Raw genomic sequence first — 17860 nt, forward strand, 5'->3', positions numbered from 1 at the left:
CATTTTAAGTGAGAATATGAATAACTGTTTTTTTCTTTTCTTGAAGAAACATATGTAATCGTGTATAACTATTTAACAAATCTTTATATTTGTTTATTTAGGCTTCAGCCACACCTGGTGAGTTCGATATAAGTTGTACACTCTTTCTATTATGTCTGCGTATAATTTGTTTTTCATCTAACGATACGTTGTTCATATTAAGAGTCAAAGTTAATAGATGGAGCGACAGTCAAAGGGACTTAAACTTTAGAAATTTTGAGTTCAAATTTTAATGTGAACAAAATGCTTAAATAAATGTTATTATTCAATCAGCTAAGGTTTTTAGAGTCTCATCATCAGATAACGTTACAAAGTCGCTAGCTTAAGAGGAAAATTTTCTTACAAAGACTAAAAGATTCCTGGGTATTTACCTTCTTTTTTATCTTTAACCCAAATGGCATTACGGTTTAGTTAGAAAAACTAAAAAGTCGAAGTCAAATGTATATTGTGTTCTTTTATGTTATAGGATTGTGTTGTGGAGTTATGGACCCACGAGATGGTAGTGAGTGGATAGCCGGATAGGCATGCTACGTTGAACTTGAATTACTAATTGCAAATCGGTTTCTAGTTGAACTCTCCAGCTGTATTGATTACCTTTGTATAATTAATATAATAAAGATTTTGCTAATAACAGTTTCTTGTATATATAGATAATTTTAATTTTTTTCATAATCATAAAATTAAAAAGTAAATTTTTGATATAAAAAGTTTTATGCAAAATTTGACAGTGTATAAGATTGTCAATAAAAAATATCCATATTATAATCCGTTTAATATTAACCATTAATCAAAGTAGTTGAGGTGAGATATTTAATAGCTTCAATATTTCATTAATAGAAAAGTCATGGATTATACGTCTCGCATGTCAAAAGGAAATTTGGCTTTTCATGTTGGGCTAATGAGTTTTCTCTCATCTAAAATGGATTTCTTTTGCAAAAAGTAGAGATAATCAAATGGGTTAACGACTCGTTAATGATCCCAATATATCGTTAATATCTATATTAATATTAAAACAGTAGAAATCCGGATGATCCCAAAGACTTTTCCACTCAAAACTAGCTTAGAAAATTGTCACATGATACTTAATCCTATATGTCATCCCCATACTTTTTTTACAATATTTTATCTTATATATTTATATATATGGAATAATGGAATTAAAAATATGATTATATATAAAAAAAATAATATATAAGTAAGAGAGTAAACTCTAAATAAGAAAAAAGAAGAAAAAGTGAAACAAATCGTAGACAAATAACGAAAAGAAGGACATTATATTAATTTTTTTGGCAAATATTAAACAAAATATTTAAACTAAATACAAAAAATTAAAAAAAACAATATAAAATTCTATATAAATCTTACATCAAAGTTAACAATATTATTAAATCTTATAATATTGGATACGACAAGTAAACAACTCATAGTCATAGGTATGATTCTAAACTATCGGTCGTATTTTTGAAAAAAGATATGTAAAACAACTCTATAGTATTTTCCTACCCCTAATAACTTATATAAAGCAAAAGTTCTCTTAATTGTTCTATGTGTTATGGAGTTAGAATAAGCATGTATAGGTGAGTTGGTATTTTGGAATGAAATCGATTTCAAGATTAAGGTGATTTGTAGACTCGTGTATAATGTTTTTTTTTAAATGCATTAAATCTGATTATCATTAGTTAATTTTGAATATGCATATCAACATTTTTATAATTTGAGATGGATGTATAATCTTGTGTTAATGGTTGCAGGAAATGGAACAAAAGGTGATCATCATAATAATCCGTGTATTGATCACAAATTATAACATAATTAATTTTTACAAAATTAACCTATAAAATAAGTATTTACTTATGTATCTAAATGGTTATCGAAACCTATTTATGTAAAATTTTCCCCTAAAAAAATTCTTTTAGGTATGTATATTAAACAACTTTTATACTAGCCGCACATCGTGCGGGTGAAGTACCTAGTATATATATATATTAGTCATAATACCCGTACGATGTACGGTAGATATATAGATTGTATCATAAAAAAGTCGAATACTCATATATGATTCGTAATTATGAAATAAATTGTGGTTAAAGTAAATCAATAATCGAAACTAAATTAGCATAAACAGTATTGATAAATCTAATATATGTTTAGTTGGAGTTTTGGATTTACCTTAAATTTTTAAAACCACATCAAAATCGAAACTTGTAAGCATTGTGGATGATGACAAATAGCCTTATGATTTCAGATCGTAAACTCATTTTTTGAAGTCTTCATGTTAATAACTTATTATTATTAATATAAGTATTAGGAGTTGAAGAATTGAGAAAGAAAAAGAGACAATTTGTTAATGAGAAAACGATTAATCAAATAAGGTTATAATGTATTTTGTATTAATAAGCTAAGAGTTAGAGTTTAATTATAAATCTAATAAGGAGATGGAATTTATATACAATTAACTAAAAAAGCTAATTTAACTAAATAAATAAATGAAAATGACACGTGTCGATTAAGGATTACGCCACATGTCGATTCAATAATATGTCAATCCTGTTTTAGTTTATTGGTAGATCGGGAAAAGTGAATATAAGGTTGTCCGATACCTAAGCTTAGATATGTAACCCCTCACATACTAAATATTTAATATTTTGTTTTTAATTAAATCATATGGCCTCCATGAATCTTATGGATTAAAAAAATAATATGTGAGTGTTTCACAACTAAGCTTAGGTACCTAACAGTTTTATATTCTCATCCCCCATATATATATATATATATATATAAAAACGAGAACGGTACCCATGTGTTGCAAAGCTGATGGAGGTGGCGGCGGAGATTGGTGGTGGTGGTGTCGCCGATGAGTAGTGAAAGTTATTGATGTAATGTGGCTATGATGTCTGGTACATCATGCAATAAAATGTGTACATTATTGAAACTTAAAATCAATATTAAAATTTTAAGTTCAATGTTAAAAATCAAAATTGAATTTGTCTTATAATATAATATAAATATTAAATTTAACTCTATGTTTGTCTATTATTTTATTTGTTATATATATATATATTCTATATCAGTACAATATGGTAGTGGTGGTGGTGGTGACGACACTCTGGTGGTGAGGGCGACGGGTGTTGATGACGGTGACTATTTGTGGTGGTGGCAGTTTCAAGTTGTGTAGGTTAAAATATTTTAAAAGATAAGTGCTTAAAATATAATTAGTAAAATAAGTTTTTAAGGTGTAAATTAGTTCATTAAGATCAAATTGAATGATGTATAATAACTCTGTATATTAAAATGATTCATTAAGGGTAATTGAGTCATTTTTAACTTTTTGTAAGTATTAAAAAAATGAAGAAGATCTATAATTTTCATAAAAGAGTAAATAATATATGCACATCTTACTTTTTACATGCTATTTATTATACTCTTAATTAATTGTTATTATTATTATTGTTGTTATATATGCACATTTTTAACTTATGATTCATTAATTGTTATTTTTTTCCTTCATTTTCGTTTGTTCACTATAACATATTAAGCCTATTTGGTATAAAATCTAATGCTTGAAAATTCAATGAAACTGGTAAATATGACAATTTTAGTAAGTTTAAAGGTACGGTCTTATGAAATTTGAAGCTTTTAGAATAATTAAGTCCAAGTGTACCCAACAATTAATTAATCACCATAAGTGTACCACAAAACCTATGCACGTAAAAGAACACTTTCTCGATATAAAAAAGTAGATATATGAGTACATCCCCGAACTAACCATGTTTAGCATGCCCACACGCTTTTCTTGTACATATATATATATATATATTGAGTCCCACAAAATCCTCTTGATCACCTAAAGGCCCCCATATATAGTTCCCTTACAAGCCAACTTATCAAATTCGAGTTCTAAAATTTGGTAGTGAGTGATTTAGGAATTAATTAAGGTAGAAATGGGTGGAGGAAATGGTCAGAAGGCAAAAATGGCACGTGAGAGGAACTTAGAGAAATCCAAAAGTGCTGCCAGCAAAGGTACACTTATCGATCCACTCGTACATTTTTATGTATTTCATCGTCGTAAGTTATTTGCTTACATATCTATAGGCCGTGTTCTTATTTGATCGATCTATGTATAAATTACATAGGTAGTCAGCTTGAAGCCAACAAGAAAGCTATGAACATTCAGGTTGGTTATTAATCGTCTAGCTTATAATATATAATTATTGGGTATCTCATCAATTTTTGCGAATTAACAAAAATGATCGTGTTTTATGTCTAACTTCAACCAGTGCAAGGTATGTATGCAAACATTTGTTTGTACAACATCAGAGGTGAAATGTCGGGAACATGCCGAAGCAAAACACCCGAAAGCTCATGTCTACACTTGTTTCCCTCTTCTTAATAATAATCTTAATAAATGATGATAAGAAGGTCCTTAAGATCAAACTTCAGCTAATGTGACATAATTCGAAACATTTGATCAAGTTTGATTATTACGCTTCACCATAGAGACGGTTTATGTAATTTACTCTTGTATTAATCTAGTATGGAGCTGGATCGAGTACAATTATTGTTGTAACGTGGAATGTGAATATGTACGTTTTTGTTTATAGGATATCTTTATCTCATTATAATATAAATTATTTTTCTTTTTTCATTTTTTTTTTTTTTTTTAACTTTTCGACATCTAAAATATTTAAATTAACATTTTTTTTGTTTACTAAATTAACTATCTCAAAATATTATATCAATAATATTCTTAATGAAATTATTTACAGTGATATAAAAAAATTGGATTACATAACTCATTTCACATCGACGGGCGGAATAGTGAAAATCAAATGTGTCCAAAGAAATTAATATGGCCCATATCTCCATGGCATTAAATTGTTGCATGCATCTCTGCAAATAAAGCCATCCCCCCAATTAGTTGCCAGTCAGTAATGAATTAGGCATCATAATCATATATACATCCCACCGCTACACTCATATCTATCAACGGATTTTTCTAGCTACCTAGTTAGCTTTTGATGGGTTGTACATTACTACACTCTATGTCATTTCTCTTAATTATATTAGATCAATAGCCCCCAAACACTTTCCGGATTTTATGTTCGACTTAATTTGGTTTTCTTAGTTATTCAGTTTTAATTACTAGCTAGCTAGATAGTTATGGGAAAAAAGATCCATCTTTGAATTTGATCATCATCTATCATGAAAGCTTTTGGATTATGGGTTTTGTTGTTGGTGTTTGGAACTGCTTTGATGATTTGCCTTTGTTCGCCTTCCTTTCCTCGTAAGTTCTCTCTACTCTTTTTTTATAAACATAATTTAACATCAAATTTAATCTATTCTAAATGTCTATACTAGCTTTAGTTTCTAAGTTTACATCCATGGCTGGAAAATAAAAAACAATTTTTGAAAATATCCAATTGAGAAGCCTGGTAGTCATTTCATAGATGATTATCGGCGAGTAGTTTGCAATTTTCAAAAATCAATAGAATGGCTTGTGTTCATAAGTCATAACTGATGATTTATATCAGCCAAGCCTAAATGCCCCAAAAATTTAAAGCATGCAACTGATCCAAGTAATAACAAGCCCAAAAGTAAAATTTAATAATTATTCACAAGCCCAAACTGGAGACCTTTTAAAAGTGGGGGCCTTAGGCAACCGCCTATATGGCAATATTGGGCCGACCTTGCTCCTAACAAAAATTTAGTCACTAGTTATCATAAAAGATAAGATTTTTATATATATATATGTTGTAGGGACGGATAATTTATCCACAACATCTTATATGTAAGTCTCAAATTGGTGAAATGATACATTTGCAATGGCGAATTTAAAGTCATGTTGGGTCTTATATACCATTTTTTTACCTTTCTGAAGATATATAGTATACTACTAAGTTACACTAAATAATTTTATACTACTACATTGCCAAGTAATGAATCTTTGTCTCTACCCAAGAGTCAATAGCCTCTACCAAGTGGCTTAACCTCACACTGGCTTGAGTCTTTTAACCTACTATAAATGTCCCAATCACATCAAATCGTGTTGGTTCGGAGCAAAACATGAACCATACACACACACACACACACACATAGAGATTAAGCGTAAATTAAACACTGATTAACCAATCATATAATTCTTGATATGTGAAAAACTATTTTTGAACATGGAGGAGACATAATTGGTTTCTTTACACCGGATCCGGAGGTATATCATTAACAAACTGAATGAACGAACACGTATGAGGCCTTGTTCATGTCGTTTGATTAACAAACCATAAGTAACATTGTTTATATTATATAATAGTTAATGAAAATCATATTCTCTCTGTTCTATTTTAGTTGTCCTAGTTTGACTTTTAAAGTCTTTTTCTCTTAATCTTGACCTTAAATGTCGTTATTTGTATTATATAGTGGTTGATGAAAGTTATATCAATGAAAAGTATATTTAAAACCCAATCTATCATATAACTTATATCAAAGGTTAAATAACAAAAACAAAACGGTTTAAGTTGAAAAGTTAAGACTCGAAAAGTCAAACTAGGATTGAGACGCATGTGTAACATATATTATAACAAAAACTCGATTCTAATGTAAGTCCAACTTAGGTTTAAGGTTATCCTATAACTTGATCTATAACATATAGCAAATAAAACCACCCCCATTGGTTTGTTGCACGGATCTTCCGCGCAGCTACATCTTGAAACGTTAACGCACACGGTTTTTAAACTATACATCTTGATGGACCGTACATGGTCTAATTTGCATTTGTATGCAAGATCCTCACAACTGACTACATGGATTATTACCTCTTACATTTTTCATGCATTGCCATTGTTGATAAATTGATAAATAGGTAATATTGAAAATCAATATAAGAGAATTTAAATTTCTGTAGACAAAACCATATAATTGGAAGTACATTGTTAATTTTTATTTTATTCGGAGAAGAGAGTGAGAGGTGCTTATGACAAAATTGACTAGCTTATTTCTTTTTCGTTCCCTTTTGCATCAGGCCATGAAGAAGCAAGCATAAAACTTAATGTACACAAGTGCAGGAAGCTCAAGGTACATAATGATGTCTATTTCGAGTCTTGGACACATTTGATTTTCATGGTTTAGAAGATTTGGAAGTAGTAGTAGTCAGAGGCGGTACCAGGAAAAAATTCCAAAGGGGTCAAACTTAGAAAACTTATGAAAAATAAATCTAAAAGGGGCCAAAATGTTAAAAACCTATAGAAATTTTTTAAAAATTTATGAAAAATTTAAAAATACATGACAAAATTTAAATTTGGAGGGGGGCATTGGACCCCCTTGCCCCCCCTTTAGTACCGCTCGTGGTAGTAGTATACATAGGTTATTTGGACAGGTCATGTTTAGTGTTATACGCATTTGTTCAGCTTATTCATGATGTTAAATCCCACAGGAGAATATGAATGCTGATCCTTATGAGGGCAATGCAAGTAACATTGATTTGTTAGATTATCACAAGATTGATCCGGTTCCAAGTTCAAAGGCAGCAATAAAACATGGGCCCGTTCAACATGACGTTCCTCTTATGCCTTATATCCCCAAGCCCCCGTCTCCTGAACCAAATGACCCTGATGATGGGGATGTTTTTCATCCTTAGTAGGTAAATTAGCCAAATGTCTTAAACCCATGGTTATGATCTTGAAATATGTCACTAATAGAACATGTATATTATGAAATCTTCTAAATAAGTTTCATAATTGACTAGTAACTGTAAGCTTTGCTCACTTGTTATGATTAGGCTTTTAGGCCTCGTGCATTTGCAGCACGCCCAGGCGTTCACCTTCTTTTATGGAAAATAATCTCTGAAGGGAACTAAATGTAACCTCTCAATATTCGTATTTCATTTTCATACAGAAGATGTCATCTGCAATTCCAGTTCGATACATGGATTATTAGCGCAGTTTTATTCTAATAACATCAAAGTGGATAGAATGTAACTCAAGTTTGTGACTGTGTTCTTAGACATATGTCTATTGGAGGACCTATGTACATGACCATTGCAGCTAAGCAGCTTGTTCATCGAACAGCACCTACCTTATGCTTCAAAGTTGTTTTAGTTTTTTCCTTACATTGGGATTTCCTTTTTGGCTAATTGTAAATCATTTCCCTTCTTATCTCAACATATGTTTAAATTATGGTTTGAACCTGAAACTTCTTGCGTGGGAAATGGCTGCTTGACCCTAAACCAACATTGTAATGGTTTTTTAAGCTATATATTATTGGTGAGAATCTTGATCATTTTTAATTAAAAGAATCATTGACAAGTTAGTTCTAGTGTTGTTTTTGCCAAGTTTATATAGGTGGACACTTTTAGACTTAATGGGATAGCTAATGGCAAGCCCATAATGGTAAGCCCATTTGGTTTAGATGGTTGAAATTTAAAGGTTCACTTCTTCTATAACTTATCCTTAAATTTACGACATATTCTAATCAAACTTTTAGATATATCTTAAAAACCATGCATGTTTCAATACTACCAGTCATTTTTCATACTTAAATAACCAACGTGAATAACACGAAACTACCCAACTCAAATGTGACCTTTATTTGACACATTGCAAGTAGTTGTGCTATTGTTTCAAGCTGGTAATAGAAATAGAAACATCTGCTTATTTTTCCGGTAACATTGACTAGTTTAGTAGGTTGGTACGGCACCACAATCATATGGCTTGGACCCTACATTCAAGAAAACATCCTTCAATATGAAGTTATATTTTGTTACTTTATCCATTTCTATTCCGAGTAGTTGTGGACTTGTGGTCTCTATCACTTATCAACAACCCATTTTGTATTTTTGTGTTATTGCCACTTACTCACCATACTCCATATTCTTTTTCTAAGAATATCATTTAACTTATTAAAAGACATAGTAGTGTTACTTTGGGAGAATTTTATAAATCAACATACATAGCTAGGTTAAAGGTTTGTATTAGACAGATATCAAAACCAGACTAGTAGATAGATGTCTATCGTAGAACAAAGGACATTAGATACTGTTGTAATTATGAAAATATTTCAATATACTTATATGGTTGCGTATCTATAAACCATTAGGGTCGCACACAAAGAATGAGGAGGGCTTAATTGAACTTTATATAAATAACAAGAAATCCACTAGAAATGAAAATAATTAAAAGTTTCCAAAAATAGATTTGGAAATGATTCGCGGGTCGGAACCGCAAATCGGGTCAAAAATGAGATCGGACATCAAGCACCATGAGTCGAACCATGGGTCGACAAACCCATGGGGTCCCACGTAGGTCGGCACCAAGAGGAGAGGGAGAGAGAGAAGGAAACTATGAGATATATATTAACTATTATTATTTATTTATTAAAATTATTGGTTAAAAAGTGTATATTGGTGATGGAAAATAAAAAAGTGTAAATTAAAGTCAAAATTAAAAACAAAAGTCAACATTAAGAAATTGATAATTGTGATTGGTCGATAAATTATTAGAGCAACTATGCTTTAGTTTAGCTATTATTATTATTTATTTATTTATTAAAATTATTGGGTAAAAAGTGTAAATTGGTGATGGAAAACAAAAAAGTGTAAATTAAAATCAAAATTGAAAACAAAAGTCAACATTAAGAAATCGAGAATTTCGAATGGTCGATAAGTTATTAGAGCAACTATGTTTTAGTATAATAAAAGATTTGTATTTAAATAATTAAACGTTTTTAATTATTTACAATTTAAACCCTACACTTATAAAAGATTTTCAAATATATCCCTAGATTAGTGAACTATGTTTATTCATGGAATGAACATCTTTTTGGTTAATAAAAATCCAACAGTTACTATTACCGAACCCTAATCGGCTTAAATCATGCCGCAATTTGTGTTGAATTCAACTTAACCAATTCAAACCGATTCCAATGCATCTTTTTTTTTTCACACTATAAGGCGTTTGGTGGGAGAAAATTATTGAGAATGTAAATGTAATAGAGAATAAAAATAGTGGGAAAGAAATGAATATTTAAGAAGAAAATGAATTATGTTGTTTGGTATATACAAAAAAATGAATTTGTTTTGCACTCATTTTCTACCATTTATAGATAATGAAGAGAATGGAAATGATTTTAACTTTTTCATTCTCATTCTCCATCGTAAACAAACAAGAGAGTCTTTCTCATTTTCTTTCTTCTCTTTCCATTTCGGCCTACCAAATACTCTCAGGTTTAGTCAACTTTTTTTGTCGCATAGGCATAGCGGCCTATGTGACATTTTATGCTCGCTATAGATTTTCTTCGTTTTGGGGTTTTTTTTATTGTATTGGCGCAAGTGGTGGCTTTTTGATTGTATCATCACAGGGCAAGGCCCTAAAATATAATTGGAAATAACTAAACTAATCTAAAAACACGTGACAGTGATATTAGTGATGATGATTGTGTGATTTGAGAAAGTTAACCATGGGATTAAGCAAGGATCACCTCATTCATCACTATCAAAAGTTGTTAATGATATACCCGTGTTAGTTAACAAAACACCTTTACTTTAAAACTACAAGTATTCTCTAAGCTATCGATCAACTCTAAACTCTTAATATCATGGGTTTAATTTACGCAGTTAAATCTAATTTTCCCATTAACCTTTTCAGTTTAGTTATAATATATATGCTTTCATCTTTCTCAAAACAACTAGTCCGTGTAAGGTGTAACATTTTAAACTTTGTTTAAAATATTTTTGTACATTATTACTAATATTATAAACATGTTGAATTTGATGAGAAAGATTAAGTCGATTCCCAAGAATCTAAAACCGCAATCCTTTTTGGGGGCCAAATAATCATTATATTTTCTGCTTAACTAATGATCAAATATTTGATTAATTATATGGTTTATTAATAATCAATCATGCAAAATTGCATATTATATATAATCAAATGAGGTGCATTTTTCTCTTAGTTGTTAAGTTGAGATAATAGTGGTGTCATCTATAGTTGTCGATTCATAACTTTTGACTTGACTAGAAAAAAAGATTTTTGGTTCGTAACTCGACTCGTAAGAGTCAAGACATTTTGAAGTACTACATAATATAGCATAATTATATATGTGTGATGTCTCTAGATGCAAAATATAAGTTCGTTATCTTAATAAATTTACCAAAATATTAAATATTCAATACTTTTGAGACATAAACCTACAATTTATCTCTAATTTCGCAATAAAATGATCAAAATTACATAGATAACACACAAAATAATATAGCAAATTAAGTATAATATCTACCAATATACTAAAACAGGATTGTGAATTTTTTTTATTGACACTTGGCACATTGCTTGCATGACATGTGTCACTTTTGGTATAATTAAAAAAAGATTCTAATTCATAATTACCTAATTCTAATCAAATGCTAATCTTTCTATAAATTTATTTCTTTAGATTTATTAATATATATATATATATATATAATTTAATCGACATTTGGCGCATTTCTTGCATGACATGTGTCACTTTGGTCAAACTAATCTTTAGATTTAATATATATATATATATATATATGGGAAAGATAAAATGAGTCCAGCTTATTTTGAGTCCAAAAAAAGTCCATTGATTTTCTTCCATCTCCCCCTATCACACTATGACCTATCACCCTCTATGACCTATCACACTATGACCTATCACCCCACCAGCTTTGGTTTATGAATATCCTTAAGGGCGAAGCTCGCTCCGAATCATAATTTTTGACAACCACCACCAGCTACCATCATCGTCGGAAAGTTAACTTACACATGTGTAAGTCTCGCCGGAGATGATCGCCGTCACCGGAGGATCATGGTGGTGGCCGGAGATGATGATGGTGGTGGTGGTGGTGGTGGTGGTCGGAGTTCACTTACACATGTGTAAGTTACATAGACTTTTTTTGGACTCGAATTAGCTAGACTCAATTTATCCCACCCCTTTTATATATATATATATAATGTTAACATCAATACCTAATACAACTATCTTAAGAGATAAGATTTATACTAAGTTTTAAACATCTAATTAAACAAATATATTATACAATTCATGGTGTTTCATATAACATGTGAAAAGATCTGTATCCAAACTTAGGTACTTAATAGACACATATTCTCAATTCCCTGTATATATATATATATAAATGTATAATCAAATATTATATAATCCGTACATCGTATGAGCATTAAGACTAATATAATATATAAACATAGTACTCGTATTAAACTACAATAGTTATATGTTTACGACTCGTGACACGGTCAAGTTCACATAGTGACTCGTAAGAGTCTGGATAAAAATGAGTCATTTAATGAATCGACTCGTTTTTTTAACAACCGACTTCTGACTCGTAAGAGTTTAAGAAGTATTACTGGCATCCTACTTTTATTCAGTTTTGTAGTATGAGTAAATTAGTCATTCACTTTTGAAGTTGACTAAATATCTCTCTCATGATGATCGTTATTACCTAAAGAAGAGATATTGATTATTCTTTCCAACATACTCACATTTGTTTTGTATCTGTTGGGTGTGCAAGTTCTATCTCCTGATAATAAAAAAGATAATTTTAGATTAAGCTTGGTGAGTTACTCCTTCAATTATTTATACTTCTATGTAAAAAAAAGTTTTACTAAACGAAACCCTAAAAATTTTCGTTAAGGTGAATTAAGTAGTTGTATACTTACCATAATATCTAGGGATGAATTGAACTTTTAATATGAAAATGTACGATCTTTTTATGCACGTTAAGTGAACCCTCAATCCTTAAATACCTCGTTTAGCATCAAGTATTTTTACATTTACCACTATTGCCCTCCCCATCAACCGTTATCGCCACCAACTATTGCAACCACCGCCGCCACCACCACCCCCACGCCGCTACCGCCATCGCCGCCGCATTACGCGGGTATATGACTCGTTAATAGGAACGTATATGATATTTTGAAAATCTTGTTCAAATTGATAAAAAGAGATTAATGTCTTACAAACGGTCCAAACCAAACAAATTCAGTTAAAAGCAATAAGCCAAATTTGTTTAGCCGGTTTTAACGGTTATGATATTTTGAAAATCAATAAATAAGAACCATGTAGTATGTAACATACTTTTTTTTTAACGGCAGTAATATGTAACATACTAATACTGGGTAACATCAGTAGCTTCGTATGTCGCGATATTATTATCTACGGGATTCATAAACGTTGCCAAAAGCAACCAATATTGATAGGGGTGTAAAATGAGTCAAATCTACTAAAAAACTATTCGAATTCGACTCGTTCGTTTCAGGTTGAGCCTAAGTGAGTTCAAGCCAAATTCAAGCTTAACCATTGACTCGTATATAAATCGAGTCCAAGCTCGAACTTCAAATGCATAACTCGATTAAGTACGCGAGCCTAAACGCACTTTTATATGTATACTTAATTTAGCATCTAATGAATTTTTTTCATTTGATAATCAAGCTTAGTTTTAATCACTTACCGAGCTTAGTTGAACATTAACTCGTTTACATTTTTTTACATATGATCATGATCATCCTTCATAAAATTCTGTCCAGGACGATAAATTCCATTAACAATGCACCAGTGGTTAAAGAGCCGATTTTGAGTCGAACCCGGGCTTCTTTATTACATCATGAGTTCCAGTTTGAATAAGCCCGAGCTCAGCTCGAGCTGTACCAAAAGGTCAAACCCGGCTCGATTCGGCTTAATTGTACCCCGATTTATTTAAAAGATTGGTTGTTTATTAATGCCCCAAAAGCTTTAAAATGGCGTGACTTGTGGCCTAAGGTGAACTTGGTGGACATTATGTATATCTTGAGATATAAAAACAAACTAGTTTTTTTGGAAAGGATAAAAACAAATTACTTAATTGATAAATGAATAAATCCATATATATATATGCAACTTTTTGATACCTAGAAGAGTAGGTTGTATACTTTGTGGGTTGAAATATAGGAGGTACTGGTCTACCACCGAATCATCAATGAATTAAACATTTATACTATGTATTTCTTAATATGGCATGTTCAACTCAATGCTGAATTTACATTAGAACTTTACTAATAAGGAAAAAAAAGATTTGTACATGTACGATTCGGGAAAATGTAGTATCTTTATTGGTCCATCATCAGATTTTCATTTAGGCTATCCCTAATGATAAGTACGTTCTTAGTCGTCCTTTAGGTGCCACATCATATCCTTATAAATTCTTATACATACTTATAAATCTTTCAAATTCTATAATTTTATCTCCAACTATACAATCATCCTTACATATCCTTTACCTTCAACTAAAAACAAAAATATATTAAGTAAGGACAAGTAAGGGTATGCCCTTAGGTAAAGACATCCTTCAAAAAATCATTAGTTTTGGATAATTTTCAACGGTAAAAGATATCCAGGGATGCCTAAGGACACGAGATAACCTTATTGAAGATAACCTTATGTTAGGTTCACGTATTACATATTTGTTATTGTTAATTCATTCTTTCATCTTTATTTATTTACAATGATCCTTGTAATCTTTATAAATAAATGAAATTTACAATGAACTAGTATATCATAAGTATATTACCTTTGTTTATAGATATAACAAAAGAAAAGGAAAAGTTTACTCTTTAGTAACTTCTTTTTGTGTACGTACACAAATTTCTTCCTTGTACATACAAACTTAATTACAAATGAACACATTGTTATTAGTTTGTTCTAACGTCTATATCAAGATTTCACACCCAAAATGTAAAATGGATTATATATAACCACATAATCTCACACACTCTTAATTATACCTTCAACAAAATCCCCTCTTCCATTAGTTTTTGTGTTTTGCTTTGCTAAATTTTAGTTAATGAATGTAAGACAATGGTTGCTACTATGTCTTTGACAAAACCACCAGCTAATTCTAAGGTGACACCGGCCGCGGCACCAACAAAGCCGAAGCGTGCGCCTCTATCGCCTTCAAGGAACGACAACAATGCTCCTCCTCCCCCTCTTCCACGAGGGCCAATATCTAAGAATATCGTCGCCTCACGTTACTTGACTTCTACTCCGTCCTCAAATTTTGATACCAAAACAATGACTTCCTCTTCATCATCTTCTTCTTCTACTACAACGTCGTCATCTTCTAATTCTCTTTATACTCCTAGGAAGCGAGATCAATCAGTTGAACGACGCTATTCTGGCAATGTAACAAAAAGCTCTATAAGGAGTTTGTCTGTTTCATTTCAAGGTGAATCATTTGCTCTTCCTGTTAGCAAAGTTTCAAATCCAATAAATAATAATGTCTCAAGAGGTACATATGAAAAGAAAAAGGCTCGTGGGACGCCAACCAGGAGTTCTACAAGATCAAAAAATAAAGGAAGTTTTATGACAATGAGCGTAGATTTTGAGAGCGAAAAAATGAAAATGAGAACATCAGAAGCTATAAAGGAGTTAAGAAAGTCCTTAACCGCAGATATTGAATGTGATTCTGATGATTCTGATCATGGAATTTCTGATAATGTACGTGGAGGGGGTCCTCGGGCTATAGTAGTGCCAGCCAGGTTTTGGCAAGAGACTATTAATCTTCTTAAACGAGTCCAAACAGATCCGGTTTCAGTTTCATCACCCCCATTGTTGAGGAACAGTAGTAGTACTAAGGTAATGTCAGGATCCAAGGCTTTAGACAACGGTCCAAAAATATCTAAAACGCGTAATGGAGTAGGATGTACTAATAATTTGGGTAACATGCCTTCGATTCTGAGTTTTCCTACTACTGTTGATGCAAGGAGAGGGAAGGTGGCAGAGAAAAAGCTTGATGATGCACATGTGTTGAGAATGTTACATAACAAACATTTGCAATGGCGGTTTGCAAATGCTAGAGCAGAAGCTGCTACGGCGGCCCAACAAGCAGCTACACAAGTAACAAACACTCTGTACTTTATGGTTTGAATTATACTCTTTTTATTATGCTTTGTGTGTAAACATGATGATCTGTTTCAGAAAAGGCTGTATAACGCATGGGTGACTATATCGAAATTGTGGAATTCTGTCATTTCCAAACGAACAGCAATACAACAAATGAAGATGAATTTGAAGTTGCATTCTGTTCTGAAAAAACAGGTGATCGACAATGTGATTCTTTTCGTTCTGATTTCTTGTAAATTAGCAATCGATCTCCCTGCTTGGTAATTTTTTTTTAGAAAGTCGCAAAACTTAAGACATATGTACATAATGTAAGTCTGCCATGGGACTAGAACCCACAACCCATAGGCTGATTGATAGCTCATCTCACATACCACAAGAGGGAAAGCTGGCCCGAACGGCCCTGCTTGGCATTGTATGTAATTGTTCTGCATCTCATCTATTTGTAACCTAAATTTGGGGTATTTTTGTGTATGTAAACAATATGCAGATATCGTATTTGGATAACTGGGATCTAACTGAGGGTGATCACGCCATCTCGTTAGCAGGGGTTATTACGGCTTTGGAGTCAAGCTCTCTTTGCCTTCCAGTTCTAAGTGGTGCAAAGGTATGAATCTTGATAAAGTCCATCTCTTTGACGGTCTAAGAAAGTAAAAATGGTATACAAACTTTGTGTCTAACATCCTTGGATTTTACAGACAGATATCCCTAACTTGAAACATGCCATTTGCTCAGCCGTTGACGTGATGGAGGCAATGGCAATCTCGGTCTCAATACACTCTTTAGTAACTAAGGTGACAAAATTGGTTGTACTATAACATTTTTTGCCATCTAAAAAAATTCTCATCTTCTAAACTTTCTGTTTCTTTTACTTGTCTTTCTATTATCATAACCATAATATTAAGACAATGTTCGCACAGGTTGAGCATGTGAATTCTTTAGCCTCTGAACTTGCGAGCGCAACGAAAATTGAATGTTCTTTGCTTGATCAATGCAAAGACCTGTTCTCAGCTTTGACACTTTTGGAGGTAAGTTTGCAACAATGGAACATGAATGTGACAATTTGTACTTCCAAAATAAGCTTAACCTTCCATTTCTAGACAAGTTTTATCCAGAAAAACTCTTAATACATATGTAGACATATATAAAGGTTTGGAGTGCTTATGGGATTGGTTTAAGGGGCTTTTAAGTTAAACTTTAAATCCTTGATATGTGATTGTACGGATCGGGATCTTCTTGTTTTAGAAACTGATATTGTTTACATAAACCAGATGCAGGATTGCAGTATAAGAGCACACACATTACAACTCATACCTTCAACCACAATGTCACAATGGTGAAGAGCGATGTCCATTTGACAACTTACTGAAAAACAGACTACTAACGTGACACACCTTGTAAATTACCAAACCCTTCAAGATCGAGCTATTATTCGTTTTTCATTCATTGATTTCGGTGGAAGATTGGAATAGAGCTAGCTAGCTGTGTGATGTTCTTTGTATTCATAAATAAAGTAGGAATCATAACCTCATAATTCCATTGTATCTTCCAATTAGATATATATATGAGCAATATCTGTAGGCCAGAAATTATATACGTAAATAAAGTTCTTAGATTTTTAAATGTAAGTACATATCATTTTGTTGTTCAAATTTTCTTTTGGTACTTTGCTTGATGCATCTGGTGTGAAAACAGGTTGCACTTATGTTGTACTATTAATTGGGCTGTCGATTGTTAACCCCTTCTTATCTCACCATCATCAATAGTACAAGCTGGTCAAATTTAATTTCTCTTGTCTCATTTTAATTGCTCAAGTCGAAAATCATGGTTGTTCCTTGTAGAACCCAACATTCTCAAGTTAGATCGAAATATCGAATCGTTGTTTATAGTTTTATGAGATACATAAAGATAGAATGGCAAA

General features: G+C 31.7%; 3 protein-coding genes across 3 annotated transcripts; all 3 read left to right on the plus strand.

Moving 5' to 3' along the window:
- Positions 1-3959: 3959 nt before the first annotated feature.
- LOC122580651 (uncharacterized protein At2g23090-like) lies at positions 3960-4611 on the plus strand. Its single transcript, XM_043752919.1, has 3 exons — positions 3960-4059; positions 4173-4213; positions 4317-4611. The coding sequence occupies exons 1-3, from the start codon at positions 3981-3983 to the stop codon at positions 4446-4448; spliced, it is 252 nt and encodes an 83-aa protein (XP_043608854.1). The 5' UTR covers positions 3960-3980; the 3' UTR covers positions 4449-4611.
- Positions 4612-5009: 398 nt separating this feature from the next.
- LOC122580437 lies at positions 5010-7942 on the plus strand. Its single transcript, XM_043752709.1, has 3 exons — positions 5010-5323; positions 7055-7107; positions 7466-7942. The coding sequence occupies exons 1-3, from the start codon at positions 5242-5244 to the stop codon at positions 7667-7669; spliced, it is 339 nt and encodes a 112-aa protein (XP_043608644.1). The 5' UTR covers positions 5010-5241; the 3' UTR covers positions 7670-7942.
- Positions 7943-14897: 6955 nt separating this feature from the next.
- LOC122610597 (QWRF motif-containing protein 2-like) lies at positions 14898-17279 on the plus strand. The gene is made up of 6 exons (XM_043783573.1): positions 14898-15936; positions 16018-16137; positions 16430-16546; positions 16638-16733; positions 16860-16967; positions 17211-17279. Exons 1-6 carry the CDS (start codon positions 14899-14901, stop codon positions 17277-17279), a joined length of 1548 nt encoding a protein of 515 aa, XP_043639508.1. The 5' UTR covers position 14898.
- The last annotated feature ends 581 nt before the right edge of the window (positions 17280-17860 follow it).

This window comes from Erigeron canadensis, chromosome 8 (assembly GCF_010389155.1).
Source record: "Erigeron canadensis isolate Cc75 chromosome 8, C_canadensis_v1, whole genome shotgun sequence".
NCBI lineage: Eukaryota > Viridiplantae > Streptophyta > Magnoliopsida > Asterales > Asteraceae > Erigeron > Erigeron canadensis.

What these genes read in the sequence shown, in the direction of transcription:
- LOC122580651 (XM_043752919.1), top strand. Translation starts at nt 3,981, where the DNA reads ATGGGTGGAGGAAATGGTCAGAAGGCAAAAATGGCACGTGAGAGGAAC. An exon ending in CAAAAGTGCTGCCAGCAAAG is followed by an intron (nt 4,060 to 4,172) that starts GTACACTTATCG and finishes TAAATTACATAG; the next exon opens with GTAGTCAGCTTGAAGCCAAC. An exon ending in AGAAAGCTATGAACATTCAG is followed by an intron (nt 4,214 to 4,316) that starts GTTGGTTATTAA and finishes AACTTCAACCAG; the next exon opens with TGCAAGGTATGTATGCAAAC.
- LOC122580437 (XM_043752709.1), top strand. Translation starts at nt 5,242, where the DNA reads ATGAAAGCTTTTGGATTATGGGTTTTGTTGTTGGTGTTTGGAACTGCT. An exon ending in TTGTTCGCCTTCCTTTCCTC is followed by an intron (nt 5,324 to 7,054) that starts GTAAGTTCTCTC and finishes CTTTTGCATCAG; the next exon opens with GCCATGAAGAAGCAAGCATA. An exon ending in ACAAGTGCAGGAAGCTCAAG is followed by an intron (nt 7,108 to 7,465) that starts GTACATAATGAT and finishes TAAATCCCACAG; the next exon opens with GAGAATATGAATGCTGATCC.
- LOC122610597 (XM_043783573.1), top strand. Translation starts at nt 14,899, where the DNA reads ATGGTTGCTACTATGTCTTTGACAAAACCACCAGCTAATTCTAAGGTG. An exon ending in CCCAACAAGCAGCTACACAA is followed by an intron (nt 15,937 to 16,017) that starts GTAACAAACACT and finishes GATCTGTTTCAG; the next exon opens with AAAAGGCTGTATAACGCATG. An exon ending in TACACTCTTTAGTAACTAAG is followed by an intron (nt 16,734 to 16,859) that starts GTGACAAAATTG and finishes ATGTTCGCACAG; the next exon opens with GTTGAGCATGTGAATTCTTT.